General features: G+C 44.1%; 1 protein-coding gene across 1 annotated transcript in view; it reads right to left on the reverse strand.

Moving 5' to 3' along the window:
* LOC118373878 (peripheral-type benzodiazepine receptor-associated protein 1) overlaps positions 1-23,110 on the reverse strand; it is a gene marked incomplete at its 3' end in the record, with an annotated part of 283,366 nt that overhangs the window by 75,123 nt on the left and 185,133 nt on the right. Inside the window, 6 exon segments of the mRNA XM_052457506.1 lie at positions 4,640-4,690; positions 6,606-6,710; positions 7,512-7,634; positions 9,051-9,140; positions 9,399-9,482; positions 11,125-11,295. Coding sequence (XP_052313466.1) covers positions 4,640-4,690; positions 6,606-6,710; positions 7,512-7,634; positions 9,051-9,140; positions 9,399-9,482; positions 11,125-11,295 — 624 coding nt within the window.

A 23,110-nucleotide genomic window follows, 5' to 3' on the forward strand; every position in this document is an offset into this window, starting at 1 on the left:
AGTGAGTGTGTATGCATGTCTGTTCCTGTGTGTGTATAGAGTGAGTGTGTATGCATGTCTGTTCCTGTGTGTGTATAGAGTGAGTGTGTATGCATGTCTGTTCCTGTGTGTGTATAGAGTGAGTGTGTGTATGCGTGTCTGTTCCTGTGTGTGTATAGAGTGAGTGTGTATGCATGTCTGTTCCTGTGTGTGTATAGAGTGAGTGTGTATGCGTGTCTGTTCCTGTGTGTGTATAGAGTGAGTGTGTATGCGTGTCTGTTCCTGTGTGTGTATAGAGTGAGTGTGTATGCATGTCTGTTCCTGTGTGTGTATAGAGTGAGTGTGTATGCGTGTCTGTTCCTGTGTGTGTATAGAGTGAGTGTGTATGCATGTCTGTTCCTGTGTGTGTATAGAGTGAGTGTGTATGCATGTCTGTTCCTGTGTGTGTATAGAGTGTGTATGCATGTCTGTTCCTGTGTGTGTATAGAGTGAGTGTGTATGCATGTCTGTTCCTGTGTGTGTATAGAGTGAGTGTGTATGCATGTCTGTTCCTGTGTGTGTATAGAGTGAGTGTGTATGCGTGTCTGTTCCTGTGTGTGTATAGAGTGAGTGTGTATGCATGTCTGTGCCTGTGTGTGTATAGAGTAGTGTGTATGCATGTCTGTTCCTGTGTGTGTATAGAGTGAGTGTGTATGCATGTCTGTTCCTGTGTGTGTATAGAGTGAGTGTGTATGCATGTCTGTTCCTGTGTGTGTATAGAGTGAGTGTGTATGCATGTCTGTTCCTGTGTGTGTATAGAGTGAGTGTGTATGCATGTCTGTTCCTGTGTGTGTATAGAGTGAGTGTGTATGCATGTCTGTTCCTGTGTGTGTATAGAGTGAGTGTGTATGCATGTCTGTTCCTGTGTGTGTATAGAGTGAGTGTGTATGCATGTCTGTTCCTGTGTGTGTATAGATGAGTGTGTATGCATGTCTGTTCCTGTGTGTGTATAGAGTGAGTGTGTATGCATGTCTGTTCCTGTGTGTGTATAGAGTGAGTGTGTATGCATGTCTGTTCCTGTGTGTGTATAGAGTGAGTGTGTATGCATGTCTGTTCCTGTGTGTGTATAGAGTGAGTGTGTATGCATGTCTGTTCCTGTGTGTGTATAGAGTGAGTGTGTATGCATGTCTGTTCCTGTGTGTGTATAGCAGTGTTCCTGTGTGTATGCATGTCTGTTCCTGTGTGTGTATAGAGTGAGTGTGTATGCATGTCTGTTCCTGTGTGTGTATAGAGTGAGTGTGTATGCATGTCTGTTCCTGTGTGTGTATAGAGTGAGTGTATGCATGTCTGTTCCTGTGTGTATAGCATGTATGCTGTCTGTTCCTGTGTGTGTATAGAGTGAGTGTGTATGCATGTCTGTTCCTGTGTGTGTATAGAGTGAGTGTGTATGCATGTCTGTTCCTGTGTGTGTATGCATGTCTGTTCCTGAGTGTGTATGCATGTCTGTTCCTGTGTGTGTATAGAGTGAGTGTGTATGCATGTCTGTTCCTGTGTGTGTATAGAGTGAGTGTGTATGCATGTCTGTTCCTGTGTGTGTATAGAGTGAGTGTGTATGCGTGTCTGTTCCTGTGTGTGTATAGAGTGAGTGTGTATGCATGTCTGTTCCTGTGTGTATAGAGTGAGTGTGTATGCATGTCTGTTCCTGTGTGTGTATAGAGTGAGTGTGTATGCGTGTCTGTTCCTGTGTGTGTATAGAGTGAGTGTGTATGCATGTCTGTTCCTGTGTGTGTATAGAGTGAGTGTGTATGCGTGTCTGTTCCTGTGTGTGTATAGAGTGAGTGTGTATGCATGTCTGTTCCTGTGTTTGTATAGAGTGAGTGTGTATGCGTGTCTGTTCCTGTGTGTGTATAGAGTGAGTGTGTATGCATGTCTGTTCCTGTTCATGTCTGTTCCTGTGTGTGTATAGAGTGAGTGTGTATGCATGTCTGTTCCTGTGTGTGTATAGAGTGAGTGTGTATGCATGTCTGTTCCTGTGTGTGTATAGAGTGAGTGTGTATGCATGTCTGTTCCTGTGTGTGTATAGAGTGAGTGTGTATGCATGTCTGTTCCTGTGTTTGTATCTCTTCACAGTCCCCACTGTTCCATAAGGTGTATTTGTATCTGTTTTAAAATCTGATTCTGCTACTTGCAGTAGTTTAAACATACCTCTGGTAGCATGTCTTGTGGGGTATGGATGGGTGTCTGAGCTGTGTGTTAGTAGTTTAAACAGACCTCTGGTAGCATGTCTTGCAGGGTATGGATGGGTGTCTGAGCTGTGTGTTAGTAGTTTAAACAGACCTCTGGTGGCATGTCTTGTGGGGTATGGATGGGTGTCTGAGCTGTGTGTTAGTAGTTTAAACAGACCTCTGGTAGCATGTCTTGTGGGGTATGGATGGGTGTCTGAGCTGTGTGTTAGTAGTTTAAACAGACCTCTGGTGGCATGTCTTGTGGGTGTCTGATGTGTGTTAGTTTAAACAGTCTGAGCTGTGTTGTTGGATGGGTGTCTGAGCTGTGACCTCTGGTTAGTAGTTTAAACAGACCTCTGGTGGCATGTCTTGTGGGGTATGGATGGGTGTCTGAGCTGTGTGTTAGTAGTTTAAACAGACCTCTGGTGGCATGTCTTGTGGGGTATGGATGGGTGTCTGAGCTGTGTGTTAGTAGTTTAAACAGACCTCTGGTAGCATGTCTTGTGGGGTATGGATGGGTGTCTTGTGTGTTAGGTTTAAACAGACCTCTGGTGGCATGGATGGATGTGTCTGAGCTGTGTGTTAGTAGTTTAAACAGACCTCTGGGGGCATGTCTTGTGGGGTATGGATGGGTGTCTGAGCTGTGTGTTAGTAGTTTAAACAGACCTCTGGTGGCATGTCTTGTGGGGTATGGATGGGTGTCTGAGCTGTGTGCTAGTAGTTTAAACAGACCTCTGGGGGCATGTCTTGTGGGGTATGGATGGGTGTCTGAGCTGTGTGTTAGTAGTTTAAACAGACAGCTTGGTACATTCAACATGTCAACACTTCTTACAATAACAAGTAGTAAGGAAGTCAATCTCTCCTCCACTTTGAGCCACAAACGATTTACATGATAATATTAGCTCTCAGTGTATATTTAAGGGCCAGCCATGCTGCCCTGTTCGGAGCCAATTGTAATTTTCAGAGGTCCGTCTTTGTGGCACCTGACCACACAACTGAACAGTAGTCCAGGTGTGACAAAACTAGAGCCTGTAGGACCTGCCTTGTTGATAGTAGTGTTGTTGAGAAGGCAGAGCAGCGCTTTATTATAGACAAACTTCTCCCCATCTTAGCTACTGTTGTATCAACATATTGAATATTACCCGCAAGAGCGCTGCTTCACCTCAGTCTCATTCGCCAACATTAGTCAATGCTTATTAGTAACTGGAATAATCAATGTTATAAATGTGTCAAGTGCAGCGTCTGGTTGCTCCTCATTACACACCACAGACCAGCAGTGTCTGGTTGCTCCTCATTACACACCACAGACCAGCAGTGTCTGGTTGCTCCTCATTACACACCACGGACCAGCAGTGTCTGGTTGCTCCTCATTACACACCACAGACCAGCAGCGTCTGGTTGCTCCTCATTACACACCACAGACCAGCAGCGTCTGGTTGCTCCTCATTACACACCACAGACCAGCAGCGTCTGGTTGCTCCTCATTACACACCACAGACCAGCAGCGTCTGGTTGCTCCTCATTACACACCACAGACCAGCAGTGTCTGGTTGCTCCTCATTACACACCACAGACCAGCAGCGTCTGGTTGCTCCTCATTACACACCACAGACCAGCAGCGACTGGTTGCTCCTCATGCCAGCCTCTGGTTGCTCCTCATTACACACCACAGACCAGCAGCGTCTGGTTGCTCCTCATTACAGACCAGCAGCGTCTGGTTGCTCCCACACAGACCAGCAGCGTCTGGTTGCTCCTCATTACACACCACAGACCAGCAGCGTCTGGTTGCTCCTCATTACACACCACGGAACAGCAGCGTCTGGTTGCTCCTCATTACACACCACAGACCAGCAGCGTCTGGTTGCTCCTCATTACACACCACGGACCAACACATATTCTTTACATCAACAACACAGGTATTACTACAAAAATGATTGCAAGACCTCTTATACACTATATTAGGCCCAGCCTTTGGAACGTTGGTTTTCCTAGATTTGGCAATGATATTGTGATCACTACAACCAGGCCTCAGCACCACAGAACTACAACAACCAGACCTCAGCATCACAGAACTACAACAACCAGACCTCAGTACCACAGAACTACAACAACCAGGCCTCAGCACAACAGAACTACAACAACCAGAACCCAGCATCACAGAACTACAACAACCAGACCTCAGCACCACAGAACTACAACAACCAGACTTCAGCACAAGAGAACTACAACAACCAGACCTCAGCACCACAGAACTACAACAACCAGACCTCAGCACAAGAGAACTACAACAACCAGACCTCAGCACCACAGAACTACAACAACCAGACTTCAGCACAAGATAACTACAACAACCAGACCTCAGCACCACAGAACTACAACAACCAGACCTCAGCACCACAGAACTACAACAACCAGACCTCAGCACCACAGAACTACAACAACCAGATCAGACTTACCTCCAGCAGCTGTACCACTCCCTCATGCTCCCTCTTGGCAAAAAACTCTGCCTGTTGAATGGAAAGATAAACACTATTTATTTAATATTTCTACTCACAAAGTGTAATTCAATGCACTCTTCAGTTAGTTTTAGTTTAGTTTAGTTTATTTTTACAGGGACAGTGCACATTAATCAACGTTTCAGTAAAAGTGACGGTTTTAGCCAGCCGGCTAATTTTCAACCGCAGTCCCTGGGCAGGTTATTAAAAACAATTACAATATAGACAATAGCACCATAGAACAAGCAAGACATAGCATACAGACAGAGCAACATAGAACAAAAAAGCAGCAAGACAAAATTCATAAAAGCAACAAGGTGTTTCCACACCTCACAAGCTACAGACAACAGACAACATGGAAAGCGGCAACACACAGCTAGGGACCATGTTCACAAATCTGATTGACCTTTAGCCATGTCTTCAAGCATTTTGTGAAAGTGTGATATGTGGTGCAGTTATGTGTGTCTGATGGCAGTGTATTCCAGACATGGGAAGCTCTCACAGAGAATGCAGATTTACTAAAGGTGCTATACAGTCACCTCTCATGGCAGACCTTGTGGATCTGCTGCCATATGTCTGGGTTTTCTGTTTAACAAAAATATTGAGTGGAGGGGGAGCCAGGCCATTTAGGATCTGAATGGCCTTCTGTAGCTCAGTTGGTAGAGCATGGCGCTTGTAACGCCAGGGTAGTGGGTTCGATTCCCGGGACCACCCATACGTAGAATGTATGCACACATGACTGTAAGTCGCTTTGGATAAAAGCGTCTGCTAAATGGCATATATTATATTATATTTATCTTGAATACAAGACATGCGTCGGTGTATTGCACAAGATTTTCCCAACTCAAGAGCTCATGCTTTCTAAGGATGTGACAATGATGATGGCTATTGGGCTTCCTATCAAGCACTTTGAGAGCCTGTTTGTAGACAGACTGAATAGGTTTTAATGTTGTGCAGCAAGCTTGGGCCCAACTCGTCAAGCAGTATGTTAAGTGGGGGAGTATCATAGATTTGAAGTACAGTTTTTCTACCTCTGTAGTCAAACAATTTCGTATAAATCGGAAATTAGCTAAATTGAATTTAGTTATTTGAATTACCTTTTTCACATGCTTTTTAAAAGAGAGGTTGGAATCAAGTATGATGCCAAGGTACTTAAAATCGGATACCACCTGGAGCTTCTCCCCTGACACATAGACATCTGGCTCAGTTACTTAGTTCACATCTAATCCCTCATAATAGTTCCCTCCAGAACTAACCAACAAACTTTGCACCCAACAGCTACCCCCTACTGGACAAAGTCTTTGATACACATAATAAAAGTGAAGCCGAAAAATGTAATTTGAGGTGATTGGATCTTGCTTTGTGATTTCTGGGAACAGGGTTCCTTGGATGTTCTGGTTGTATAGCTGAGCGCATAGCCTTATATTTAGGAAAGGCTTTGTTGGCTGGGCAGCGGTTCTTGTTTAGGAGGCAGGAGAGAGAGGACAGGCTTTGTTGGCTGGGCAGTGGTTCTTTTGTAGGAGGCAGGGGAGAGAGAGAGGACAGGATTTGGCTGGGCAGTGGGTCTTGTGTAGGTGGCAGGGGAGAGAGAGAGGACAGGATTTGGCTGGGCAGTGGGTCTTGTTTCGGAGGCAGGGGAGAGAGAGGACAGGATTTGGCTGGGCAGTGGGTCTTGTTTCGGAGGCAGGGGAGAGAGAGGACAGGATTTGGCTGGGCAGTGGGTCTTGTTTCGGAGGCAGGGGAGAGAGAGGACAGGATTTGGCTGGGCAGTGGGTCTTGTGTCGGAGGCAGGGGAGAGAGAGAGGACAGGATTTGGCTGGGCAGTGGGTCTTGTGTCGGAGGCAGGGGAGAGAGAGGACAGTAAATGTATGCCATTTAGTAGACGCTCTACCAACTGAGCTCCAGAGGCAATGTGTTGCTGTCTCACCCGCTGTAGTCGTTTGATCTCATTCTGTTTGAACTTGAGGATAGCCAGTGCCTGCTCATGTTCCAGTTCCAGCTGCTGCCTGCGCTCGGCGACCTCTCGCATATGCTGCAAGCATCAAAGGAGAAATCAATGTAAAGTAGCAAACACAGGGCTTACATAATTACTCTATAGTTATACACACTCGGTCACGGACACATTTACACTCAACACAGAATAGCCGCTCCATGTGCGCACTCACTTGGCACTCGTTAGAGAAAAATATGATAGGAATTAAATTAAAAAGTGAGGCCTCCCCAGTGGTGCCGCGGTCATCAGTTGTACGGTGTTTCCTCTGACACATTGGTGCGGCTGGCTTCCGGGTTAAGCGAGCAGTGTGTCAAGAGGAAGAGTGGCTTGGCAGGGTTGCGTTTTGGAGGACGCATGGCTCTCGACCTGCGCTTCTCCCGAGTTCGTACGGGAGTTGCAGCGATGGGACAAGACTGTAACTACCAATTAGATTTGACGGAATTGGGGACAAAATACCGTGAGACAGGCGGTCATTTGCATGATAGTTACCGTCTGACTAAATGTCATGACCGCCACAGCCTAGCAACACTACTATATTTGTAGTCATAGTGAACCTGGTCCTGGGGAGTCAACACAACTTCGAAGTGTGGCAACAAAATACTAGAGATCAGCCTGTACCTTTAGGACCTGCTCTACACTAGAGATCAACCTGTACCTTTAGGACCTGCTCTACACCAGAGATCAGCCTGTACCTTTAGGACCTGCTCTACACCAGAGATCAGCCTGTACCTTTAGGACCTGCTCTACACCAGAGATCAGCCTGTACCTTTAGGACCTGCTCTACACCAGAGATCAGCCTGTACCTTTAGGACCTGCTCTACACCAGAGATCAGCCTGTACCTTTAGGACCTGCTCCAGGTTATCCAGTTTGACACGGAGTCTCTGGTTCTCCTTGAGACCTGAATCACGTTGAGCGGTCACTTCAGAGAGGTGTTCTCTCAGCTCCTCATTCTCAACCCAGGTCTGAGAGAGAGAGGGATGGGGTGGGTGGTGGGGAGAGAGAGAGGGATGGGATGGGGTGGGGGAGAGAGAGGGATGGGATGGGGGAGAGAGAGAGAGAGAGAGAGAGAGATGGGGGTGGGTGGGGGAGAGAGAGAGAGAGGGATGGGGGCGGGGGAGAGAGAGAAGGGTGGGGAGAGAGAGGGGATAGGGTGGGGGGCAGGGGGAGAGAGAGAGGGATGGGGTGGGGGGCGGGGGAGAGAGAGAGAAGGGTGGGGAGAGAGAGAGAAGGGGTGGGGAGAGAGAGAGAAGGGTGGGGAGAGAGAGAGAAGGGTGGGGAGAGAGAGAGAAGGGTGGGGAGAGAGAGGAGGGGTGGGGAGAGAGAGAAGGATGGGGTGGGAGAGAGAGCGAGTGAGAGAAGAGAGAGAGAGAAGGGTGGGGAGAGAGAGAAGGGTGGGGAGAGAGAGAGAAGGGGTGGGGAGAGAGAGAAGGGTGGGGAGAGAGAGAAGGGTGGGGAGAGAGAGAGAAGGGTGGGGAGAGAGAGAGAAGGGTGGGGAGAGAGAGAAGGATGGGGAGAGAGAGAAGGATGGGGTGGGGAGAGAGAGCGAGAGGGGTGGGGGCGGGGGAGAGAGAGAGAAGAGAGAAGAGAGAGAGAGAAGGGTGGGGAGAGAGAAGGGTGGGGAGAGAGAGAGAAGGGTGGGGAGAGAGAGAGAAGGGTGGGGAGAGAGAGAGAGTGAGAGAAGAGAGAGAGAGGGATGGGGTGGGGGGCGGGGGAGAGAGCGAGGGATGGGGTGGGGGGGGGGGAGAGAGAGAAGGGGGTGGGGAGAGAGAGAAGGGTGGGGAGAGAGAGAAGGGTGGGGAGAGAGAGAGAAGGGTGGGGAGAGAGAGAGAAGGGTGGGGAGAGAGAGAGAAGGGTGGGGAGAGAGAGAGAAGGGTGGGGAGAGAGAGAAGGGTGGGGAGAGAGAGAGAAGAAGGGTGGCGAGAGAGAGAAGGATGGGGTGGGGAGAGAGAGCGAGTGAGAGAAGAGAGAGAAGGGTGGGGAGAGAGAAGGGTGGGGAGAGAGAGAAGGGTGGGGAGAGAGAGAGAAGGGTGGGGAGAGAGAGAGAAGGGTGGGGAGAGAGAGCGAGTGAGAGAAGAGAGAGAGAGGGATGGGGTGGGGGGCGGGGGGAGAGAGCGAGTGAGAGAAGAGAGAGAGGGAGCGGTAGAGACACTGGACATAAGTACTGTCAGTCCTCAAGACCAGGAGGAGAGGGACAGACCCATAAAACAGAAGCCCTTCCAGTCTACTGAAGGGTCATGACAGAGAAGACAGTTGAGGGTTCCAGTTGGATGTACATTCATTCTGTCATAAAAACTAGACTAAGCCTACGAGGGCCTCAAAGAATAGAACAAAATGGAATAGAACGGCACAGAATATAAAAGATTTGAATAGAGACTGACCTGGTCGAGCAGCTGTGCCTTCCTCCTGAGGAGATCTGCCTCCTCCTCTAGATGCCCATTTTTGCCTCGCTCATCCTCAAGCTGGCTCTCCTGTCAGAGGGAGAAGCTTTTAGTAACTACACCGTAGTACAGCGATAACTATACTGCTGCAATCAGTGGAGGCTGGGGTGCCACTTTAATAAATCTGAGGCCAGGCTCAGTGTAACGCCTGGAATAGAATGAATGGAACCTTCATCTGGCTGATATTCATTAAATCGCAGAGGAATTTCTCCCCAGCACCTGGCCCACTGAGAGGAGCACCTTGAGTACAGTAGTTAACAGACAGCTGATGGGACGAGGGACCCTTACCAAATCCAGACATCCCTTCTGTCTCTTCCTAACTTCATGTTCCAAGTCTTCACATTCTTTTCTCTTCTTGCTCAGCTCACATTCCTGAAACAAGACACCACCACGTTACAGAGACCAGGCCTGAGCATCAGAAACATCCTTATCCAACTATACACCTGCACCATAGCGCGTCACGTTACAGAGACCAGGCCTAGACATCAGAAACATGCCTATCCAACTCCATAGCATGTCACGTTACAGAGACCAGGCCTAGACATCAGAAACATGCCTATCCAACTCCATAGCATGTCACGTTACAGAGACCAGGCCTAGACATCAGAAACATGCCTATCCAACTCCATAGCATGTCACGTTACAGAGACCAGGCCTGAGCATCAGAAACATGCCTATCCAACTCCATAGCATGTCACGTTACAGAGACCAGGCCTAGACATCAGAAACATGCCTATCCAACTCCATAGCATGTCACGTTACAGAGACCAGGCCTAGACATCAGAAACATGCCTATCCAACTCCATAGCATGTCACGTTACAGAGACCAGGCCTAGACATCAGAAACATGCCTATCCAACTCCATAGCATGTCACGTTACAGAGACCAGGCCTAGACATCAGAAACATGCCTATCCAACTCCATAGCATGTCACGTTACAGAGACCAGGCCTAGACATCAGAAACATGCCTATCCAACTCCATAGCATGTCACGTTACAGAGACCAGGCCTAGACATCAGAAACATGCCTATCCAACTCCATAGCATGTCATGTTACAGAGACCAGGCCTGAGCATCAGAAACATCCTTATCAAACTCCATATCTGCCCCTCTGAAATCAGAACGCTGTGGTTGAAGGAGGAGCTTTTAGTGTCGTTGTTATTATTGTTTGTGTTGTTTCGTAAAGTCATAAATGTGAAAAGCCTATTTGACATCAGACCGTAACATCATCATGCACATGTACTCTGTTCTGTGAGAAGGCTATCTAGAGTACTACAGTACCATGCATGTCTATGATACCATGTCCTGTCCTGTTTATCAGATGCCAAAGCATATTATCATATCATTTTTGTAGTTGCCAAAAAGTGTCTGCACGAATCACGATCAATCTGTTCCGGATCCAACATAAATTGTAAGTCCTTAATTCCACATTGACCTCTGACATGGTTACAAGGTTTTTACCAAGCTTAACATTCTTATTTTATTCCAAATGCAGTTTACATTCATTGTCAGTTAGGCCGTGCCCCCGTCTCCCAGCAGCAGACAGAGAAATCTGCTTATTTCGGCGTCCATCGCCACACAGAGCAGAAGGACTGTTGACTCAGTTTAATTGACTGGATGAACGCAATAGCTTAATGGGCGTGTCCTCTACAGAGACGACACAGGCCCAGGAAGACAATATTGATCATCAAAAAAAAAAGAGCTTGACCCTTGACCTGATTTGTTTTCTCACCATTGTCTGTCCATAGCATTAACACCTGATGTATCTTCATGCATTGATAAAGCCATCCTTCAGACCACAAGCATCCATTATATCATAACTGGTTTAGCCAGCACTCGATATTCAGCAGTAGGCTTACAAGACTGCACTAGTCCAATTAGCAATGCCATTTCAGCCAAGTCTCCAACAAGAGGTGTGTGTGTGTCAGTATAGCTAGCCCTGACAGGGTTGTATACTGTATGAGCTGAGTGCGGATATAATGTGTGATTGTGATATTAATGTGCCTGTTCTTACCAGCAACTGTAGTCTTTGATCTTCTATGTGCTCCTTCTGGTGGGAGTGGCTCGGGGTGGGGGCGGGCCCCGGCGGAGTTGGGATCACTCGTGGCCCCTCCTCCTCTCTGGGAGTCTCCTCACACCTGGCTGGAGCCTCATTTAACGCCAATAATTGGGTCTCTGCTGCAACCTGTCAGAGGCACAAACCATGGAGGTTCACAACCATATGCCTTAATAACTAAAGCTGACCTGATCTGATAGGCCTATAGATTAAAGAAGCTAAAGAATGGGGTAAGGCATGGGCAGACCTTGACACCTGGAGTATTACATAAGGCAACGTAATGAAGCACAGCACTCAGGTGTAGGGCTCGGTAGGGCTAAAGCACTAGGCCGAATACAACCTAGACTGTCAGACAGAGGTGCGAAGCCCTTCATTCAAATCTAGGTTCCATGACTAAACTATTTTCCTTTGCCTAATGGATAGATTGAAAAAGAGCTTCCGCTAATTGGATCTGAGCATCTTTCCCCACCTAACAGAGCTGCGTCAAACAAAGCGACTAAGAGAACATTGTGTCCTGTAATATCAACCTGACTGATGTAATATCAACTAGTCTACTGTAATATCAACTAGTCTACTGTAATATCAATTAGTCTACTGTAATATCAACTTGTCTACTGTAATATCAACCTGACTGATGTCTACTGTAATATCAACCTGACTGATGTAATATCAACTTGTCTCCTGTGATATCAACTAGTCTACTGTAATATCAACTAGTCTACTGTAATATCAACTTGTCTACTGTAATATCAACTAGTCTACTGTAATATCAACTAGTCTACTGTAATATCAACTTGTCTACTGTAATATCAACTAGTCTACTGTAATATCAACTAGTCTACTGTAATATCAACTAGTCTACTGCAATATCAACCTGACTGATGTCTACTGTAATATCAACTAGTCTACTGTAATATCAATTAGTCTACTGTAATATCAACTAGTCTACTGTAATATCAACTTGTCTACTGTAATATCAACTAGTCTACTGTAATATCAACTAGTCTACTGTAATATCAACTAGTCTACTGCAATATCAACCTGACTGATGTCTACTGTAATATCAACTAGTCTACTGTAATATCAATTAGTCTACTGTAATATCAACTAGTCTACTGTAATATCAACTAGTCTACTGTAATATCAATTAGTCTACTGTAATATCAACTAGTCTACTGTAATATCAACTAGTCTACTGTAATATCAACTTGTCTACTGCAATATCAACCTGACTGATGTCTACTGTAATATCAACTAGTCTACTGTAATATCAACCTGACTGATGTCTACTGCAATATCAACCTGACTGATGTCTACTGTAATATCAACTAGTCTACTGTAATATCAACTAGTCTACTGTAATATCAACTAGTCTACTGTAATATCAACTAGTCTACTGTAATATCAACTAGTCTACTGTAATATCAACTAGTCTACTGTAATATCAACTAGTCTACTGTAATATCAACTTGTCTACTGTAATATCAACCTGACTGATGTCTACTGCAATATCAACCTGACTGATGTCTACTGTAATATCAACCTGACTGATGTCTACTGTAATATCAACCTGACTGATGTCTACTGTAATATCAACTTGTCTACTGTGATATCAACCTGACTGATGTCTACTGTAATATCAACTTGACTGACGTCTACTGTAATATCAACTTGTCTACTGTAATATCAACTTGTCTACTGCAATATCAACTAGTCTACTGTAATATCAACCTGACTGATGTCTACTGTAATATCAACCTGACTGATGTCTACTGTAATATCAAGCTGACTGATGTCTACTGTAATATCAACTTGTCTACTGTAATATCAACTAGTCTACTGTAATATCAACTAGTCTACTGTAATATCAACTTGTCTACTGTAATATCAACCTGACTGATGTCTACTGTAATATCAACCTGACTGATGTCTACTGTAATATCAACCTGACTGATGTCTACTGTAATATCAAGCTGACTGATGTCTACTGTAATATCAACTTGTCTACTGTAATATCAACCTGACTGATGTCTACTGTAATATCAACTAGTCTACTGTAATATCAACTAGTCTACTGTAATATCAACTTGTCTACTGTAATATCAACCTGACTGATGTCTACTGTAATATCAACCTGACTGATGTCTACTGTAATATCAACTTGTCTACTGTAATATCAACTTGTCTACTGTAATATCAACCTGACTGATGTCTACTGTAATATCAACCTGACTGATGTCTACTGTAATATCAACTTGTCTACTGTAATATCAACTTGTCTACTGTAATATCAACCTGACTAACGTCTACTGTAATATCAACTTGACTGACGTCTACTGTAATATCAACCTGACTGATGTCTACTGTAATATCAACTTGTCTACTGTAATATCAACCTGACTGATGTCTACTGTAATATCAACCTGACTGATGTCTACTGTAATATCAACCTGACTGATGTCTACTGTAATATCAACTTGTCTACTGTAATATCAACCTGACTAACGTCTACTGTAATATCAACTTGACTGACGTCTACTGTAATATCAATCTGACTGATGTCTACTGTAATATCAACTTGTCTACTGTAATATCAACTTGTCTACTGTAATATCAACCTGACTGATGTCTACTGTAATATCAACCTGACTGACGTCTACTGTAATATCAACTTGTCTACTGTAATATCAACTTATCTACTGTAATATCAACCTGACTGGTGTCTACTGTAATATCAACTTGTCTACTATAATATCAACTTGTCTACTGTAATATCAACCTAACTGATGTCTACTGTAATATCAACTTGTCTACTGTAATATCAACCTGACTGATGTCTACTGTAATATCAACTAGTCTACTGTAATATCAACTAGTCTACTGTAATATCAACTAGTCTACTGTAATATCAACTTGTCTACTGTAATATCAACCTGACTGATGTCTACTGTAATATCAACCTGACTGATGCCTACTGTAATATCAACTTGTCTACTGTAATATCAACTTGTCTACTGTAATATCAACCTGACTGATGTCTACTGTAATATCAACCTGACTGATGCCTACTGTAATATCAACTTGTCTACTGTAATATCAACTTGTCTACTGTAATATCAACTTGTCTACTGTAATATCAACCTGACTGACGTCTACTGTAATATCAACCTGACTGACGTCAACTGTAATATCAACCTGACTGATGTCTACTGTAATATAAACCTTATTCCCAGCCCCAACCAATTGACAGATAGACCGACTGGGATTATAATCCAGCTCTCCTCTAGCCTTCCTTCCTTGTTGCCTGACTTCTGTACACAGTCATCTAATCTACAGAGAATCCCTCCAGCCAGAAACGTGACTCACATACAGCAGAGGGAGAGAGAGAGAGAGAGAGAGAGGAGAGATACCTACCTCCTCAAACTGGATGTAAGTCTTAATGATTCTTTAGAAAGGAGAGTCCCTCCTCGCTTTGAATGAATATTCCTTTAAGATTATAATACACTGCTCAAGAACATTCTTAGAGTTAGGTTTGAGAGAGTCCTTGTGAACCCGTATTTACTAATCATCTCAGAGTGCTGATCTAGTATCAGGTATCCCCTCTTTCATTATGACAAGTCAAAACTGAATCATGATCAACATTCCTACTCTGAAGTCCAGCAGAGAATCCAGATAGGTCAGATCTGGTCTGCAATTAACTTCTTCGAGATAGGGGGCGCTCTTTTAATTTTTGGATAAAAAAAACTTTCCCGTTTTAAACAAGATATTTTGTCACGAAAAGATGCTCGACTATGCATGTAATTGACAGCTTTGGAAAGAAAAAACTCTGACGTTTTCCAAAACTGCAAAGATAATATCTGTGAGAGCCCCAGAACTAATGCTACAGGCGAGTCCCTCCTCGCTTTGAATGAATATTCCTTTAAGATTATAATACACTGCTCAAGAACATTCTTAGAGTTAGGTTTGAGAGAGTCCTTGTGAACCCGTATTTACTAATCATCTCAGAGTGCTGATCTAGTATCAGGTATCCCCTCTCATTATGACAAGGCAGTTTCATACAGGAAATGCCCCAGATTCTGAAGGCGCTGTGTTCCAATGTCTCCTTATATGGCTGTGAATGCGCCAGGAGCCTGCCCTTTGTGTCGTTTCTCCAAGGTGTCTGCAGCATTGTGACGTATTTGATATTACAGTAGACATCAGTCAGGTTGATATTACAGTAGACAAGTTGATATTACAGTAGACAAGTTGATATTACAGTAGACATCAGTCAGGTTGATATCATTGGAAGATTGACCATAAGAGACTACATTTACCAGGTGTCCGGCCGGTGTCCTGTGTCGAAATTATTGCGTAATCTTTAGGTCCATGCGCCGTTCCATTTCTTCAGAAGAGAAAGTCAACTGCCACGATGGATTTATCATCGATAGATATGTGAAAAACACCTTGAGGATTGATTCTAAACATCGGTTTGCCATGTTTCTGTCGATATTATGGAGTTAATTTGGAAAAAAGTTAGCGTTTTAATGACTTAATTTTCGTTTTCTTTCTTACCCAAACGTGATGAAGAAAACGGAGCGATTTGTCAACACAAATAATATTTTTGTAAAAACTGAACATTTGCTATCTAACTGAGAGTCTCCTCATTGAAAACATCTGAAGTTCTTCAAAGGTAAATGATTTTATTTGAATGTTTATCTGTTTTTTGTGAAAATGTTGCATGCTGAATGTCAGGCATAATCCTATGCTAGGCTTTCAATACTGTTACACAAATGCTTGTTTTGCTATGGTTGAGAAGCATATTTTTGAAAATCTGAGATGACAGTGTTGTTAACAAAAGGCTAAGCTTGAGAGCAAATCGATTTATTTAATTTCATTTGCGATTTTCATGAATAGTTAACGTTGCGTTATGCTAATGAGCTTGCGGATAGATTTACACAATCCTGGATACAGGTTTTTTTTGTAGCTAAACGTGACGCAGAAAACGGAGCGATTTGTCCTAAACAAATAATCTTTTTGTAAAAACTGAACATTTGCTATCTAACTGAGAGTCTCCTCATTGAAAACATCTGAAGTTCTTCAAAGGTAAATGATTTTATTTGAATGCTTTTCTGGTTTTTGTGAAAATGTTGCCTGCTGAATGCTAATGCTAAATGCTACGCTAGCTATCAATACTGTCACACAAATGCTTGTTTTGCTATGGTTGAGAAGCATATTTTGAAAATCTGAGATGACAGTGTTGTTAACAAAAATCTAAGCTTGAGAGCTAGCATATTGATTTAATTTAATTTGCGATTTTCATGAATAGTTAACGTTGTGTTATGGTAATGAGCTTGAGGCTGTATTCACGATCCCGGATTCGGGATGGCTCGTCGCAACAGGTTAATAACTTCAATCAGACCACCTCTCACCCTAAAGGTGGAATGAAAGAACTAGTGGGGGTTAACAACTCATATCCTGTTGTAAATCAAAGGAGAAGATTCAGCCCTACGCTCTCAAGATTCACCAAAGAAATGTGCTTTGTTTCAACAGACTTTATCCCGCTGAAGCTCTAACACATTCAAAAACAAATACTGGAACAATATTTATAACACAGAACATGGGGAATGGTCAATCTACAGAATACTAATGTAATTTTGCTTGTTATTTTGTGATGTCATTAAAAACATTATAAAGGAAATACTGTAACTTGGAAAGTAAACCCACTCCATATATGAAGTTTCCAGACTCTGCGTTGTGCATGTAATATGAAAAATTAGGAAAGTGTTTTTGTTAAGAGAGGGAGGTGACTTGAGAAGCTATAAGAGAATTTATAGTGGTTATTGCCCGGAGTGAGGTTAGGGAGCGTACCAGCATGCCGGAATCGCCCATTTCGAGCAAACTGTATAACGATGTGTAAAGAAAAAAACACATTAGACCAGAAAAACATGCAGCTGAACTTTGAATCTCAACTCGAGGTGGAGACGATAAACTCACCTCCCGGACAATGACTTGTACGGCTGATTAGCTTTTCTAAGTAAAGTGTCTTCAAAAGTGAATTTAAGTAGGACCATCCTGCTCAAACCATCGTATTACGCTACTCTAATCACCCCCTCTGGGGAACCACCGATATGGCTGGCTAGATGACCAAGTGCACCGACAGAGATGGCCGCCTCGCTTCGCGTTCCTCGGAAACTATGCAGTATTCGTTTTTTTCCCGTGTTATCTCTTACATTGGTACCCCAGGTAATCTAAGGTTTCATTACATACAGTCGGGAGGAACTACTGAATATAAGAGCAACGTCAACTCACTATCAGTACGACCAGGAATATGACTTTCGCAAAGCGGTTCCTGTGTTCTGCCTTCCACCCAGGACAACGGAAAGGATCCCAGTCTGCGACCCAAAACAACTCCGTTGTAAAACAGGCAAACAAAGCGGTCTTCTGGTCAGGCTCCGAAGACGGGCACATCGCGCACTGATCCCTAGCATACTACTCGCCAATGGCCAGTCTCTTGACAACAAGGTTGATGAAATCAGAAGAGGGTAGTATTCCAGAGAGACATCAGAGACTGTTCTTTGCTACACGGAAACATGGCTCACTCGAGAGACGCTAACGGAATCAGTGCAGCCAGCTGGTTTCTTCACGCATCGCGCCGACAGAAACAAATATATTTCTGGTAAGAAGAGGGGCTATGCCTTATGATTAACGAGATTTAGAATTCCTCACAATCAAATGTCGAACGCATTATCTACCAAGGGAATTCTCTTCGATTATAATCACAGCCGTATATATTCCCCCCCAAGCAGACACATCGATGGCCCTGAACAAACTTTATTTGTCTCTTTGCAAACTGGAAACCACATATCCATAACCACATTCATTGTAGCTGGGGATTTTAACAAGGCTAATCTGAAAACAAGACTCCCTAAATTGTATCAGCATATCGATTAAGCAACCAGGGCTGGTAAAACCTTGGATCATTGCTATTCTATCTTCCGCGACGCATATAAAGCCCTCCCCCGCCTTCCTTTCGGAAAAGCTGACCACTACTCCATTTGGTTGCTCCCTGCCTACAGACAGAAACTAAAACAAGAAGTTCCCGCGCTCAGGTCTGTTCAACGCTGGTCCGACCAATCTGATTCCGCGCCTCAAGACTGCTTCGATCACATGGACTGTGATATGTTCCGCATTGCTTCCAACAACAACATTGACGAATATGCTGATTCGGTGAGCGAGTTCATTAGAAAGTGCATTGACGATGTCGTTCCCATAGCAACAATTAAAACATTCCCAAACCAGAAACCGTGGATTGATGGCAGCATTCCCGTGAAACTGAAAGCGCGAACCACTGCTTTTAACAAGGGTAAGGTGACCGGAAACATGACCGAATACAAACAGTGTAGCTATTCCCTCTGCAGGGCAATCAAACAAGCTAAGCGTCAGTATAGAGACAAAGTAGAGCCGCAATTCAACGGCTCAGACACAAGAGGTATGTGGCAGGGTCTACAGTCAATCACGGATTACAAAAAAAGAAAACCAGCCCCGTCACGGACCAGGATGGCTTGCTCCCAGACAGACTAATTAACTTTTTTGCCCGCTTTGAGGAGAATACAATGCCACTGACAAGGCCGCAACCAAAACCTGCAGACTCTCCTTCACTGCACGACGTGAGTAAAACATTTAGACGTGTTAACCCTCGCAAGGCTGCAGGCCCAGACGCCATCTCCAGCCGTGTCCTCAGAGCATGCACAGACCAGCTGGCTGGTGTGTTTACGGACATATTCAATCAATCCTTATCCCAGTCTGCTGTTCCCACATGCTTCAAGAGGGCCACCATTGCCCCTGTTCCCAAGAAAGCTAAGGTAATTGAGCTAAACGACTACCACTCACTTCCGTCATCATGAAGTGCTTTGAAAGAATAGTCAAGGACCATATCACCTCCACCCTACCTGACACCCTAGACCCAGTCCAATTTGCTTACCACCCAAATAGGTCCACAGACGACGCAATCACAACCACACTGCACACTGCCCTAACCCATCTGGACAAGAGGAATACCTATGTGAGAATGCTGTTCATCGACTACAGCTCAGCATTTAACACCATAGTACCCTCCAAACTCGTCATCAAGCTCGAGACCCTGGGTACTGGACTTCCTGACGGGCCGCCCCCAGGTGGTGAGGGTAGGTAACATCTCCACCCCACTGATCCTCAACACTGCGGCCCCACAAGGGTGCGTTCTGAGCCCTCTCCTGTACTCCATGTTCACCCACAACTGTGTGGCCATGCACGCCTCCAACTCAATCATCAAGTTTGCGGACGACACTACAGTGGTAGGTTTGATTATCAACAACAACGAGAGGGCCTACAGGGAGGAGGTGAGGGCCACAGAGTGTGGTGTCAGGAAAATAACCTCACACTCAACGTCAACAAAACAAAGGAGATGATTGTGGACTTCAGGAAACAGCAGAGGGAGCACCCCCCTATCCACATCGACGGGACAGTAGTGGAGAGGGTAGTTTTAAGTTCCTCGGCGTACACATCACGTACAAACTGAATTGGTCCACCCACACAGACAGCGTCGTGAAGAAGGCGCAGCAGCGCCTCTTCAACCTCAGGAGGCTGAAGAAATTTGGCTTGTCACCAAAAGCACTAACAAGCTTCTACAGATGCACAATCGAGAGCATCCTGTCAGGCTGTATCACCGCCTGGTACGGAAACTGCTCCGCCCACAACCGTAAGGCTCTCCAGAGGGTAGTGAGGTCTGCACAACGCATCACCAGGGGCATACTACCTGCCCTCCAGGACACCTACACCACCCGATGTCACAGGAAGGCCATGAAGATCATCAAGGACAACAACCACCCGAGCCACTGCCTGTTCACCCCGCTATCATCCACAAGGTGAGGTCAGTACAGGTGCATCAATGCAGGTACCGAGAGACTGAAAAACAGCTTCTATCTCAAGGCCATCAGACTGTTAAACAGCCACCACTAACATTGAGTGGCTGCTGCCAACACACTGACTCAACTCCAGCCACTTTAATAATGGAAATTGATGGAAATTGATGTCAAAATATATCACCAGCCACTTTAAACAATGCTACTTAATATAATGTTTACATACCCTACATTACTCATCTCATATATATATACTGTACTCTATACCATCTACTGCATCTTGCCTATGCCGTTCCGTACCATCACTCATTCATATATCTTTATGTACATATTCTTTATCTCTTTACACTTGTGTGTATAAGGTAGTAGTTTGGTAGTTTGGAATTGTTAGGTTACTCGTTGGTCATTACTGCATTGTCAGAACTAGAAACACAAACATTTCACTACACTCGCATTAACATCTGCTAACCATGTGTATGTGACAAATAAAATTTGATTTGATTTAGTCAATCTTCAAAGAAGCATCTTCAAGAGCAAATGGAAGGAAAATCAACTCTGTAGTTCTGTTCAGGACTACATGACATCACCGGATACCGGACAACTACGAAGAAGGACAACAGTAGAAGAGTTGTTGGAACCAATCAAATCCATACAAACTTTCCCCCGAAAAGGCCCAACCCCCTTTTCAAGGCTGTCCCCGGCGGACCCAGGCATTTCACTTCGATGATTTCTTTCTCAAAACAGGCAGCGGTTCGTGTGCAAAGTACTGAAGGTGAGAGTAGTTTCTGAATGTACCAATGCTACGTGTCTCTGTCCCTCTCCATCTCTCCTTTAACAAACAGCCATGTTGTAGTCGTTCCGAGAGGGACGTCCGGTGCAGAGTGTGTGTGTTTATCCCGTGTTCCCATTTAATTAGCTTGTAAATAAATATTTAAACCAATTTGGGTAGTACTGAATCATAAGTACGGCTGGGGTTTTTGCAGATGCAAAAGGTGGTTACGACTGTTCAGAATGATAATGTGATACGAGGTTATGATTAATAAGTTGACTGTTTATAGATGTGATAGGTAAAGACCTTTTAGAGTTTAATTCAGGAGATGGTGACTCTTTAAATAACTGCTCTTGGGGTGCCCCAAATCCTAATGGGTTAATTGTTACACGATTCATTTAAATCGGGTAACAATTAAACATAGTTACTTAATTCGATAAATAACAGTCTTCAGATTAATGTTAAAGTCACGATAGGGCTGTGGTTGGGGAACTTAGATATGTGAAAAACACCTTGAGGATTGATTCTAAACATCGGTTTGCCATGTTTCTGTCAATATTATGGAGTTCATTTGGAAAAAGTTAGCGTTTTAATGACTTAATTTTCGTTTTCTTTCTTACCCAAACGTGATGAAGAAAACGGAGCGATTTGTCAACACAAATAATATTTTTGTAAAAACTGAACATTTGCTATCTAACTGAGAGTCTCCTCATTGAAAACATCTGAAGTTCTTCAAAGGTAAATGATTTTATTTGAATGTTTTTCTGGTTTTTGTGAAAATGTTGCATGCTGAATGTCAGGCATAATCCTATGCTAGGCTATCAATACTGTTACACAAATGCTTGTTTTGCTATGGTTGAGAAGCATATTTTGAAAATCTGAGATGACAGTGTTGTTAACAAAAATCTAAACTTGAGAGCTAGCATATTGATTTAATTTAATTTGCGATTTTCATGAATAGTTAACGTTGTTTTATGGTAATGAGCTTGAGGCTGTATTCACGATCCCGGATCCGGGATGGCTCGTCGCAACAGGTTAATAACTTCAATCAGACCACCTCTCACCCTAAAGGTGGAATGAAATAACTAGTGGGGGTTAACAACTCACATCCTGTTGTAAATCAAAGGAGAAGATTCAGCCCTACGCTCTCAAGATTCACCAAAGAAATGTGCTTTGTTTCAACAGACTTTATCCCGCTGAAGCTCTAACACATTCAAAAACAAATATTGGAACAATATTTATAACACAGAACATGGGGAATGGTCAATCTACAGAATACTAATGTAATTTTGCTTGTTATTTTGTGATGTCATTAAAAACATTATAAAGGAAATACTGTAACTTGGAAAGTAAACCCACTCCATATATGAAGTTTCCAGACTCTGCGTTGTGCATGTAATATGAAAAATTAGGAAAGTGTTTTTGTTAAGAGAGGGAGGTGACTTGAGAAGCTATAAGAGAATTTATAGTGGTTATTGCCCGGAGTGAGGTTAGGGAGCGTACCAGCATGCCGGAATTGCCCATTTCGAGCAAACTGTATAACGATGTGTAAAGAAAAAAACACATTAGACCAGAAAAACATGCAGCTGAACTTTGAATCTCAACTCGAGGTGGAGACGATAAACTCACCTCCCGGACAATGACTTGTACGGCTGATTAGCTTTTCTAAGTAAAGGGTCTTCAAAAGTGAATTTAAGTAGGACCATCCTGCTCAAACCATCGTATTACGATACTCTCATCACCCCCTCTGGGGAACCACCGATATGGCTGGCTAGATGACCAAGTGCACCGACAGAGATGGCCGCCTCGCTTCGCGTTCCTCGGAAACTATGCAGTATTCGTTTTTTTCCCGTGTTATCTCTTACATTGGTACCCCAGGTAATCTAAGGTTTCATTACATACAGTCGGGAGGAACTACTGAATATAAGAGCAACGTCAACTCACTATCAGTACGACCAGGAATATGACTTTCGCAAAGCGGTTCCTGTGTTCTGCCTTCCACCCAGGACAACGGAAAGGATCCCAGTCTGCGACCCAAAACAACTCCGTCGTAAAACAGGCAAACAAAGCGGTCTTCTGGTCAGGCTCCGGAGACGGGCACATCGCGCACTGATCCCTAGCATACTACTCGCCAATGGCCAGTCTCTTGACAACGAGGTTGATGAAATCAGAAGAGGGTAGCATTCCAGAGAGACATCAGAGACTGTTCTTTGTTACACGGAAACATGGCTCACTCGAGAGACGCTAACGGAATCAGTGCAGCCAGCTGGTTTCTTCACGCATCGCGCCGTCAGAA

The sequence above is a fragment of the Oncorhynchus keta genome, chromosome 11 (genome assembly GCF_023373465.1).
Source record: "Oncorhynchus keta strain PuntledgeMale-10-30-2019 chromosome 11, Oket_V2, whole genome shotgun sequence".
In the NCBI taxonomy this organism is placed as follows: Eukaryota; Metazoa; Chordata; class Actinopteri; order Salmoniformes; family Salmonidae; genus Oncorhynchus; species Oncorhynchus keta.